This window comes from Anolis carolinensis, chromosome 2, assembly GCF_035594765.1.
Source record: "Anolis carolinensis isolate JA03-04 chromosome 2, rAnoCar3.1.pri, whole genome shotgun sequence".
Classification (NCBI taxonomy): Eukaryota; Metazoa; Chordata; class Lepidosauria; order Squamata; family Dactyloidae; genus Anolis; species Anolis carolinensis.
Window position 1 is genome coordinate 121,263,076 of NC_085842.1, and position 13,047 is coordinate 121,276,122.

At 37.6% G+C, this 13,047-nt stretch overlaps 1 protein-coding gene across 1 annotated transcript in view; it reads left to right on the top strand.

The window, feature by feature from the left end:
• The first annotated feature begins 807 nt into the window (after positions 1–807).
• Positions 808–13,047, top strand: part of LOC100557661 (rho GTPase-activating protein 7) — a 113,689-nt gene continuing 101,449 nt past the window's right edge. Inside the window, exon 1 of the mRNA XM_008113274.3 lies at positions 808–1,160. Coding sequence (XP_008111481.2) covers positions 1,046–1,160 — 115 coding nt within the window. The 5' untranslated portion in view covers positions 808–1,045. The remainder of the gene's footprint in view (positions 1,161–13,047) is intronic.

The window sequence follows — 13,047 nt, forward strand, 5'->3', positions numbered from 1 at the left end:
TGACTTGACATGACATGAAACAAAAGGTTGAAATGTGCTGTCAGAAGAAATGATGATCACCTTGGAACCCTTTTGTACCCTTTTGAAGTACAACTCCCATCATCCCTCAGCCTCAGTTCTGGCCACAGATCATGCTGGCTGTGGAACTCTTGGAGCAGTAATTAAAATACATTTTCAAAAGGACTGGTGGTTTAGATGGTTTTAAAGGGGGATTTGTCAAATTAATGAATAGCTCCATCAGTGGGTACTGGGTGTAACAAACCAGATGAAGTGTCCATATCCAAAGGCAATATGACTTTGACAGCTTCTGGCTGGGGAATTCTGAGAGCCATTAGTCCCCAAAATAACATTTCCTAAGTCTGGCTCTGTATAAATTCTTTGGGGACTGTAGATGAAATAGCAGAAAAGTTATCTTCTTCTTCTGCCGTACTGTGGGCTGCCCAGCATATCTAGCATATCTGGTGGGAAACAGGATGCTGGCTGTGTTGGACCTTCAGTCTGTTTGATCCAGCAGGACTCATATTCCCACCCATAACAGAGAAGGATAGAGCAGTAAAAGGAACTGGGAAGGAGGGTGCTTGTTTTGCATGCTGTTAAACTGGAGATGCTTGGAAGTGGTACAGAAAACTGCCTGACCTGTTATTCTGTGGTTGCCTGACTCTTTTATTTGCACTGCACAGCATTGAGCATGTTTATAAAATGTGGCAGCTGAGATGCCGAACTGTGCTCTGAGTTGGGGGCAGTGGCAGGCAGGGTGGGTGGGTAGGAGACATATACTGGGCTGCTATTTCCTTTCTAGCCAAGCCCCAGATTGCTTGGAAGGAGTTTCTTCCTCCTCCCAAGTCTTCCCTCCTCTTCCCTCCATCCTGGCCTCTGAGGGGTGTTAACAAATTAAATGCAGACTTTCTTACAAAGCAACTCTTTTCCACCCATCTGAGCTAAAAGCAGAAAGCTGGCAGGACTGAATTGTCAACAATGGAAAACATTTGCTCTGGCTGTTCTCTCTTAGTGGGCTAGTGGTCTCTCTGTGGATTGCACTGTGAGGATGGCGTATCCGGGGAAATCGCGCTTGCGGAGATCTTTCAGTGAGCATATCAAGGTTTCTACCAACAAAGCTTGGGATGTCTTTTGGAAGAGTGCACGAGAAAAGCGTCTATCAGGTTAGCTGCCCGTGTTCTTTTGCTTTTTACCAACCCAAAAATGAGCACTGCCTCATGATTTACTCACATTTTTCAGCTGACTGCATATTACAATTCTGTAAACAGACTAATTCCATTTTGTTGTATTCACATATGCTTTTAAACATGAGACCAGTTTGCTGGCTAATACAGCACTCAACAGGAAATGCAGGATATTAGTTCCCAAACCTTTTGCCAATTAGCAAAAACTGCTTCATGTGGTCATTTCTTTCCTAATCGCTGACGCAAACTATTACCCACATGTGATGACAGGCAGATTTTAATGCTTAATATGTCAAGTTAAAAGGAAATAAAGTTGGTGCTGGAATTTGAAATCCCATGTGAGACACTACATTGTGGAATATCATATTACCCTTGTCCTATTTCATGCAACTTTCAAATCTTGTGACCACAAACAGCTGTTTTATAAAACCCAGGACAAATTTGAAACATGTGGAATGAAATTGTTTACAGATATGTAAAGTTTGTGGCTTTGTGTAATGCTTTGGAGATCTAATTCCGAGTGTGTACACAGGTCCAGTGAATCTTATATTATTATGTGATAGCATTACAGAGAGTACATGTTAATATCCTGACACTCAGTGGAGAGATCTGGTAATGCTAGTCAAACATTGGAGAAATTGATTCTAAATTCAGCCCTTTTCAACCACAACTGTGTCTTCTGCAAAGACATTTTCACTTTTTAGCTTGAAGCGTGATGCTATGTAACAATTAACAAAATATTAATTGTAATATATTAAATGTGTGTCAATAATGAAACGTCAAGCTCATCCTAACGCAATAAGTACTTGATCTTTTAAAACCTTGCTGAGATGCAGAATATAGTTTTGTGATAGAAATTGTTATTCTGAATGGCTTCTATTTTTCTAGATGTTCAGACTTAATTCATCTGTGCAACATGCTACTAGTGATATAGTTAGCAAATACTTTCAATACAGGCTGAGCACCCTCCTTATCCCGAATTCCAAAATTGTCTATGTGGGTGGCTGAGATAGAGGGTCACCTTTGCATTTTGATGGTTCAGTGTTCACAAAGCTTTCTTTCATGTACAAAATTATTACATTACATATATTGTATAAAATTACATTCAGGTTATGAGTATAATGTGAATAGAAAATATAAATTAATATTGTGTTTAGACTTGGATCTCATCTCCAAAGTATCTCATTGTGTATGCATATACCAATACATCAGCAACCCACCTCAAGCCACAAGGAGAGGCAGGTACGAAATAAAATTATTGTTGTTGTTGTTATTATTATTATTATTATTATTATTATTAGTAGTAGTAGTAGTGGTATTCCAAAATCCATACACACATACCTCAAATTCTGAAATCCAGAATACTTCTGATTCCAAGCATTTTGGATAAGGGATAATCAGCCTGTATTAGACAAGATGGAAAACATGAATATCAAGTAATGGAATAATGGAAATATTCGTGGCATCCATTCTGTAAATCTTGAACTGCAGTAGAAATAGAAAATAGGAGTACTTCAATCTAATGCTAATGAATATTTACTGAGGGAGGAGCCAGACAGCCTTAGTATCCATAGGCATCCACTGTGTTCTCTCACTGTCACTTCCATCATTCTTGCAAGAACCCATCAAAAAAGAGAAAGATGGAACAAGTTGAGTTCTGTATCTGGAGGTTCCCTTAGTCAAAATTTGAGTGAAAAATTGTAGGAAAAAATAGAAAACCCTGCACTGAAATGAGACGTACAAACTAGTCATTAACTGATTCTACCTAAAGTATATGCTAGCCACTGCTGATAGTCCTGAGACTTTATCACATGAGGCTGATGAATCACAACTACTGCGAGGAAATAACATGTTTGGTTGGTACTTATTGGAAAATGACAGGTCTCCTGTTGCTGCTTGCACTTCAATTGTTACTGAAGCACCTTGTTTCATTGATCGGGAAAATCCAATATAGTTGCTGTTTCAACCATACTGGTTCAGTACTGGTTCTGTACTGGTTCTGGTGTGTGTGGTCCCTTCCACTAAAGTTGTAATATTCCAGCAATCATATGGTGTGATTCTCCTCCTCCTCCTCTTCCTCACTATTCCTAAACAGATTGAAGTTGCTTTTTTTGTTTTACTTTCCCTTCCTATTTTGTTCCTTTCCTTTAAAAAATGCCATTTTGTCACAATTTCACAATCTCAGCAAAAATCAATAAATTAATGAAAGACATGCAGGGGCTAGGTAGGGTTAAGTGCATTTACTTCCTTTTCATGAACTCTGTTTCATTATCCTGTTTATTAGATATGGAGTTGTTGTATTCAACACATTATTTCTGCCCTACAGAAATATCAGGATCTCATACTTATATGAATGAGAAACGGGCCAGAAAGTAAATACAGAAGGTAAGATGAAGGAATCTGTCTCACCAGGACTGGTCTGAATTGGCTGTAAAATTCTTAAATGAAGTGGGAAGAAATACAGATTAAGTACTGGAACTGATGGGGCAGAAAAGAAATTCATATGGAGCTTAGCATGAGCTGTAGAGCATATAGATAGTTATCTGCATTCAGATCTAGATAAATACTGTCATGTTATCTCAAGGTAAAGGATTTGTGATGGCATGCCCGAGTCTTTGGGAAAAACTATAGTGTCTGCTTTGTTCGGGAGCTATCTGTATACCTTCTGTTAAGATCAAGACCCTTAACATACAGAGGCACTTCAGGCAAGGTGAAAAAATGACCAAAATGAGTTCTACTGAAAACAAGATGAATAAAGGGTTAACTCCACCTGGGACTATTACAAGATAACTTAGAACAATACCTTATGAAAGGAGATTTTGTAATTATTGAAAGTAATTATTGTATGGAAATTTTTAAATTCAATAAAAACTATTTTTTAAAAAAAAGAAAAGAAAGGAGATTTTGCTGGTTGCAGTCATCTCTCTGGAGACTTTGAAAGTCTTTTGCCTCTGATGCAAAGCGATGGTTTACAAGCTGGAGCTCATAGGCTGTTTCAATCTTCTTTCTTGTGAAGCTTAAGTTGGTCAAAAGCTTCTGTTGTTTCTGGGACTGGTAGTATATGAATATTGCTGAAAGCAGATGCTAAGGATGCATGTTTTGGATTGCTTGGACCCAGAATTACCAGACAATGTCCAGGCTTCTAGTCTGTTGTAGCTCTGCTGCAGAAACGAGGAAGAGTCTAGCAAGATTGCTCTGTGCCGGCCAATGGAATAAACCAACTAAGGCTGGCCTCTAGGGGATTTTTATGCTCCACTCAAAAACTAGGAAGGTATCTACACTATTAGGAAAACCTATAAACAGGGGGAACTAAAGCAAAGGGGAGGAAAAGGTAGAGCCAAGACTTCTCAAGATTGTTGTCCTCCAGATGTTGCTAACCTCAACTCTCACTAGTCCTAGCCAAGCACAGTCAATGTACAGTCTTGTGGAAATTGCAATTTGTGGTGGAACATTGTTGCTGTCCCGCTGTGTTGCATATATATCAGCTGTTGTCACAACAATATAAATTAATCCAATTTAGTGCTACCACATATACATGACTTGTCCTTCACCTCTGATGATCCCCATGTATGAGGAGTTCTTCTGATTCATGGTCCACCTCTAACACCAGGTAATGCCACCACACCTTGAATTTAAGTGGGTAATCACTTTCAGCTATGCCTTTGACATCCTATATTTGTACTCTTTTTGACAACTGACATGAACAAAAGTGTTAGAAGTCCACCTGAGATTAAATGTAATATGGGCATACACATAATTAAGATAATTCTTTTAAAGTCATTCTTGTTTCATAGCATCAATACTATTATAATTGCTTTCAGTAATAGTTGAAAGGCTCGAGTTCAATTTTCCTCTTAAACCAGTTGGCCTTGTCCAGCTCCACATTCAGTCAAAACATAGGCAGTGCTCTAAAGTTGGATATATGGTTTTACCCTGGTTGGGATTACAATAAACATGGAAAGAATATTTAAAGACTTTTAGGTCCTCTAGTTCAAACACTATGTGAGGGAGTCTCAACAGTCAGGAAACTCTAAGAAAGAAATTTCCCCAGAAGCTCCTTTCTGCCCTCTTTCTCCACTCTGTTACAGTGGCTAATATGTTGTTGGGTATCTGTTGAGTCCTTTTTTCCACCTGACTATCAATATTTCATACCTCTTCTTCTTCCTTTTCTTCCTCCTTTTGAGCCTGTTACTGAGGTCTTCATGGAATATCTCTTGTTTCTCATTCTGAGTGCTGCATATTTTTAAAGTTGTCTGTGGTGCATATTTGTGCGTATCTCATCCATTTTTACTGCTGATACCGCCCGCCCCCAGTTCAGTGGCTGAAAAACCATCCAGCCATTTTGGAGCCTGACAACATAGGAAGGTGGGAGAAGTCACTTTAGAGATGGTAGGCAGGTTATAATTTATGGGATTACATAACATGTTTGCAATAACAAAGCAAGCATACAAGTGGATGAATATGTTTGCCAAAAAGAAGAAGGAGGAGGAGGAGGAGGAGGAGGAGGAGGAGGAGGAGGAGGAGGAGGAGGAGGAGGAGGAGGAATAATAATGAATGTGCTGGGCTCTTTCCTTGAATCTCCCTTTTCATTTGCTCAGGTACAAAAAAGATGTGGTGCTGAACTCTCAAACAGTGGCTGTTAGACTTTGTTCCCATCAATTACAGCACTGCTTTAGAAATGTAAGTTTGGACAATAAGTATCACTATTTCTGCTGGTAAAGTCTTCCATTGTAGAATCCCTTAATTCTATGGCTATTTTTGTCTGTATATCATTATCTATGGAACTTTTTACCATTGACAATCTCTTTCCTCACATTTGGAAGTGTGCATTGTTTTTGCATGTTCTGTATACACATCATTAGGAGGGATGGGAGTAATGTATTTCACCATGATTCATCTTTAGAGGAAATTCCAATAAAATTGTATGAAATGTCTTTCTCTGTCTTTCCTTAATCAAAGTTATTCATAACATAAATGTGGGGAGAGCTATAGATGGAGGAGATGGAAGTGTGCCAAGAATAAGTATGTTTTAGTCTAGGGGCATATAGTAACAGTCTGTTGTCTGTGTCTGGTCTACTTCGCATGGTGATGGGCTTTTTTCCCATTTTGGCTTCCTACCACATAGAAAATTTGACTGTCCTCTAAATTTTCTACCCTAATGTGTTTCCACAGGTGGAAAACCTGTAAAATTGGTAGATGGTCCTGGAATCCTAAGTGGATCAATTACTTCGTTGAAAGTGATCTCACACCATACAGAATTGCATAGTTCACCTTCATCCTGATATTTCTAGTGCTTTTTAAATGAAGGTGTTCTGCGTGGGTGGGCAAAGTATGACCTTCTCAATGTCTTTTGGACTGCATAGTATTAAGGGCCTGTTTCCATAGTTATTTGCCAAGTGCTATATTGCCATTAACCTCTGACACAAGGTTTTGTCAAAGCCTGATCATTTACAGTATTCAGTGTTCCTCCATAGAAACAATAACATGTACTGAAAGCAAAGAGTGTAACAGTATGCACATACCTTTTGTTTAGTGTTACACCTAGTGGTCATTGACCTCAAAGAGCCGTATAGAGCACTGGCTTTTTTCCTGCCTAATTTCAATAATTTCAGAAATTAAAATAATTTCATAATTTAAAGTAATTTGAAAAGTTACTACCCAAGCTCTGCTCAGTCCTACAGAAAATTTGGTTTTGCTTCTCTCTCCCTCCAATTCACCCATCTTCCTTGAACAAAAATTAACAAAAATAGAGTAAACTTACAGAAAAGTCATTTCCCAGAATTCTGTAACATTCTGCTATGGCCAGAACCAGGAGTCCTTTCACACTGCACCATTATAATGTAATGGTTCCACTTTAACTGCAATGGCTCCATCTTGTAGAATTATGGAGATTGTAGTTTGATAAGAGGCACAAGAGAAGCTCCTAGGCTGTGTAGCCTTAATGCCACTCCCTAAATTGCCGTTCTCATGATTTCCTATGATGGAGCCACAACAGTTAAATTGGAATCATATTGCTATATTTGTGTTTAGTGTGAAATGACCTCAGGGCTAGGCAAACAGCTACAACACTTCCAGTAAAGAGAGAAACACAGGAAATTGTTTATTTCATCATAGATGACTAAATTGAGATAGCCAAATACTAGAAATCAGGAAAACTTATGCTGATCAATTGGAAGAAAAGAATCTGGAACACCTGGTTAATGGAAAAACTTTCCTATACAACTAAATGACATAACGGACAAATGAGAAACAGTGTTTTACAGGGATTCACTTGTTTTCATGTAATATGTAAATTAACATCTGCAACATCATCAACTTCCACTTGGAACAACACTCTAGTCTACACTATGGCTCTTCTTCATCTTCAACAAAAGTCTCCTATAAGATATCACAGACTTTGGTTGAAATAAGAGTTCTTTGACCATGAAACATTCCAATCTCCTAGCCCAATGTCTATCGTTAGTCTTTTCCTTTGTTTTCCTTTGTTTGTTGAGGTTTGGTCCCTTTCCTTATTCACAGGACTGCTTTTCTTAAAGGCATAAATGCTTTAAACATCCAATGTAATATCATCGCCTGTACACTAGCCAACAAAATGTTTAATAAATAATAACAATAAAAAGATCATCTGGAACAGTGATTGCAGTAGGTTTAGTCTTCTGTCCTCCCAGAATACTCATTCCATGGCTGGAATGAGAAGACATTGCTACAGTGAGAACAAAGATGGACTTATATTTTTGAAAATGTGTGTAACTTTTTTTAAACAAAAAAAAAACTAGTGGAAAAATAATAATCTATAGAACAAAGACTTTAAGGAAAAACTCTGGTGAATATCAGCACTATATAATTCATTGGAATTAATTACGTTTTAAAAGAAATTTCATAATTTAAATTAATTTGAAAAATGACAAGTTCCGGTCAGTCTTACAATTGAGCAGAGTAAAACAATGACCTCAGGCAATAGATGTGAGGCAATGGTGGCAACATATACTGTAGTTTTCTCTTCTGGATTCACTGGTATCTTTCCTCTGCTAGAGGACATGTTGTATACATGCCACACAACTGTCCTCACTTTCTTCTCCTTATGCTGGTACTTAGTGATTATTATACAATTGTCACTGTTAACACAAGATTCAGGTACCAGTCCACATGGCTTCTATATATGGACTGGAAGTGAGGCATTTTCTTCTCTCCAAGTAGCCTTCACAAACAGTAATATCTAGGTTACTGAATTTTTTTTACTTTGTGCTAAGTTTTTAACTTATTACTTGTTCTACTGTAGTAAACAAATCATAGAACATGTACTCCTCTTCCCCAGCTAAATTGGTTTGTGGTCAAATAACACAATGAATAAATATGATAGAAACATGGAATGTGGACAAAACAAGTCATAGATGGTCTCTGTTCACTAGAATTAATTTGGAATTTAAAGTACTCCGATGTTGGTAACTTGTTTTACATTACATACAGCAATCTTTTTTTTCATGAGAGAGAGAGAAATACCTGAAAGTTCTGCATATAGATATAGCTATCCCTATAGCCATACGGTATATCCCTTTCCAACAGCTGCAATTAATCTTAGATGAAATAACCATTTTTCTTCAGCTGGTGGGAGAACTTGGAGAGTTTCTGGAGTTAAACTAAAGCATTCCATGCATAAGATAAATAAAAGCTTTAATGGCATTGGCAGTAACAAATGGCCAAGTTACTTGGACTGGCTTTATAAATATTTTTCTTTTAAAGGAGCTTTATGGTTTGTTCATTGAAATGATCTAGTCATCTAGTACAATCATCTTGTGTTAATCTCAGCTGGGAAGAAAAAGGGATTCATACAGCTGTCTTCCAGCTGGTAGTTATTCTGCTTTGAACATGGAAGTGTTCCTCTCAAGGCCTAAGTATACATAATGTTAAACAAGGATTTGAATTAATGGGCTTAATGCCACCACTTCCCTTTTGAAGGAGAAGTGATCTCATGATGAGGCAAAGTGATCAAACAATTGAATGGGAAATGGTTGTTTTTCCCCTTGACCTGCTCTTTCAAAAGCGCCTGGAGGGAAATGAGGAAAGGGACACACACATAACCCTTAAGTCAGGAGCCCCCTCGGAAAGAATGGACAATTGAGGCTTCCCTTATTATTATTATTTTTGTTTAGAAATCCCTTCAGTCTTGGCCTGCATGGCCAATGGTAAGGGAAGGAGAAGTTATGGTTCAAAAACATCAGTTTCTTACTCATGCCTAAAGCCAGCAGACTTGAAATCTGCACAGAGCCAACAGTGTGAGGCATCTGCATCAGCCACCAGGTATTGTGTGTATGTTATGTTGGCAGCAAGTGTTGGAGGACAATGGGAAGTTTTCCGGTGTCTCCTAAACTAACTGATTGTTCTCAAACTCAGCTGCCAATGTGACTACCTGTTGAACGTGGACGCTAAAATAGAAAAGAACAGGTTGGTTTAGATATAAAAAGAATATTCTTTGTTAGCTCCAGGAAAAAAAATGAATGAGAAGTCTGGAGAATGGTGGAATTCATGCATAAATAATGACAACCCCAGATTGGGGTCTTTTTAAAAGTCAGGGAATATCTATGCCACAAACCTATTTATAGAAGATAATGCGGATTTTATAAGTACAATGGATAGTAATTACAGAAACCAATGTAAGAGCAAGAAATCTTATCCAGATCCATTTCAGTTGTGTTTCCATTCCACTTATGGTCAACATGATCTGTGACCTTAATCAAGAGACAGTCAGAAAAACCCTGTTAATTCTATTTTGTCTGTTATTGGCTCCTGATACTATTAAATGTGGAATCTTTCTGGATCAACTCCCAAGCCGGGTTTTGGAGGTATAGTACTATAGTAGTTCCACTCCTACTTATAGGCTCAGCTTCAGAAAGTAACAGTGGGCAACTAATCATTGATACTGTAATTACTTGAATCTAATGCTCACCTTTTTTAGCTAAATTATCTCACCAAAATTAGATTTGAATAATGAGCCAAAGCAAAAGTGGAGGATGCTTCAGGAACACCTGTATCTCCTACTTGAGGGACAGTTATCTATGGCCAGTCATTTAATGGCCAGGGCTCAATGCTTTGCCATCCTGGGATTTGTAGTTTGGTAAGGCATGAGCCTTCTTTGGCAGGGAAGGCTCAAGATCTTGTCAAACTAACCCCTCCCCCCCCCCCCCCACACACACAGAGGATTCCATAGTATTGAACCAAGGCAATTAAAGTGAATTCATTCCACAGCATAGATGCATCCCAAGTTTTTCTTTTCAATTGATGGAAGCCTTGGTTTTCTAAATTACAAAGAGTGCACTTTTTGCCACTGTGTATGACATTCAACAGCAATTTTTTTCTGTCTTGTCCCTAATATTTTTTAAATCTATATGAAGCTGGGAGGAGTACTCATTGATTTAGAAATAAAATATCTTGTCATTGAATGCAGTGCAGAGAAGCTTTTCACATATACTGTTACAAATTAAGGCAAGCACACCCTACCTTATATATCTGCACCCAATTCCTTGTGTGGAGCATAAGTACAGAACTTTTTTTCCTGAATTTGATTATCTTTGTTTCAGCCTAGTTTTCAATTCAGTAAAGGTCATTTTAAATTTCGTTCTATAATCCCTCTAACCCATATTTGTTTGCAAAACTGATAAATATTTTATTTGTTCCTTCAAGCTATATTATGTTCACATCATTCCTAACATATACTGAGATTGTTAACATAATTTTTTTAAAGACAAAATTGGTCTGGCAGAATTTTATCAACAAATCTGCACTGCCTATTACTAGTCACTGAATTATTATTAGAAAGAGATGCATTTATAATATGTCCTAGTAATGTTCCTAGAACCAATGTCTGACTAGCTTTTCTGTAATATCCCACATTTGGGATATGTATTGGAAATTAGTAGTTGAAAGAAGTTAAAAGACTTTTACCTTCCTTTTCTCACCTGTTAATGTTTCACATTATTATTGAGTGGCAGTTTCTCAAGTCACTCCTGATATGAAAAAAGAGAGAGGCAGTGAAGACTATTATTTATTAGTTTTGCCCTTCAAGAAGAAGTCAAGATGCCTTGTAGCTTGTTTGTTTTTACAAGTCCATCTAGGATGAAATGCCCTCTTAGACATGATGTTTATTGATTGGCCTTGTGGGAAACCATACTTTCCCACTCTAAACTACTTCACAGGGTTATTGTGATAACAAAACAAATGAAGAGAGGAAAAAAGCAATGTATGCATCACAAATTTAAGAAAATGGAAACTATTAGCTCTTCACAGTTTCCTTGTAAATTCTTCTCATTTGTCCATATCAACAGCTGCATGGCATGGTCAGGTAGCCATTGGCCAGTTTCTAACAGAAGGTTAGAACCAGCTGGCCTATGTCACTGGGGAAGATAATTTATAATTGCGCTATAGTTTGTGGACTAGTGCCAAGTCCTGGTACATCAGGGAAAGAAATTGCTGGTGCATCACATCAGATAGCTTGACATGAATGAAGGTCGATACTTGAATCTCCAAAAAATAACTTCATTTCTTGGAAATGGGTCTGGCACTAGTAAAAATCAAAAGTGTATTTCAACTTTTCGTAAACATTAAACATGCTTGGGATGGGCTGCTTTTTACTCCAGCTATTTGTAATAAACACAGCATTAAGAATGGCAGCAACTGCTGCCATATGTTATGCCTTCTGTCTGCTGGGGAGGGGACAGGGGAGGCATTGTTTTGGAAAAGAAGTGAGTAATAGCACATACTGGGGCCTTGGGCTGAAAGCCTGCGATTAAATTAACAAGGTGATGAGTAATGATTCTACAACCCAAGAAAACATAACTTCATGATTTTTTTTCACTGAAAACATAAAGGAATGAGCAAACATTTTTTAAAAAAATCTCACATTTAAAAAGTTGCTAAAATTTCTTTGCTATTCTGATTCATAATGCAAAATATATTGGCAAGTAAATACCGGGTGGTGTAGGCTATATTTCAGAAGAAGGGACTGGAAAAACCACCTCTGAGAATTCCTTGCCAAAGAAAACCCTATGCAATTCATACGATTGCCATGAGTCAAAAGGCGACTTGAAGGCACATGAACACTCACACTTCCTTGGCATCCTACAAATGCTTGCAGAGCTAGTTAGAACATGTCAAATGATAACCAAAAGTAGATGTTTAACAATGATAAACTCAAGCATCTTTCTATGTGTCAAATATATTCCTGATGGATCTGTGTGTTTTCCGAAGAAGTAGAATCTCCTAATACAAAACCCGCAATTTTATATCTAAATGTCCATTCTAGCATTCTGCTAAGAGCCCTGTATAGAAGATTTTGGCTGGTTATGGATGAATAACCACTAACCAGCCAATGCCATATGGTGTGGAAGTCCCATTTTAATTTTTTTTCTAGCTGATTTGTAAAAAAAGAGTATCTCATTGATGCCACAGAGCTGCAATGTGGAATTAATATTTTGACTTTTTAGATATATATATATATATATATATATATATATATATATATATATATATATATATCTATGAGAGAAAGTTAATCTACTACCATCAATTGCTGTTGGAGATAGCAACCTTTTCAAGCCTCCTCTATCAAATGTTTTGTCTGTTTATAATATGTTGTTTATTTCCTGAAGTGCATGTCTTCTTTGGTTTGCAGTTTTCCTAGCTCTGTTTTCTTGAGGCGGCGGGGGTGGTGGTGGTGGTGGCTGCAGACCATGTGACTGTTTAGAATGCAGTTTAAAAGGATGACAGCTAAGGAATGAGAGTTGATGCTCGAATCTGTTTGAGTACAGAAGTCAATATTAGAATTTAGAAATCAGTTGAGGCTTGAGTCTGTTTGAGTACAGAAGCCAGTGTA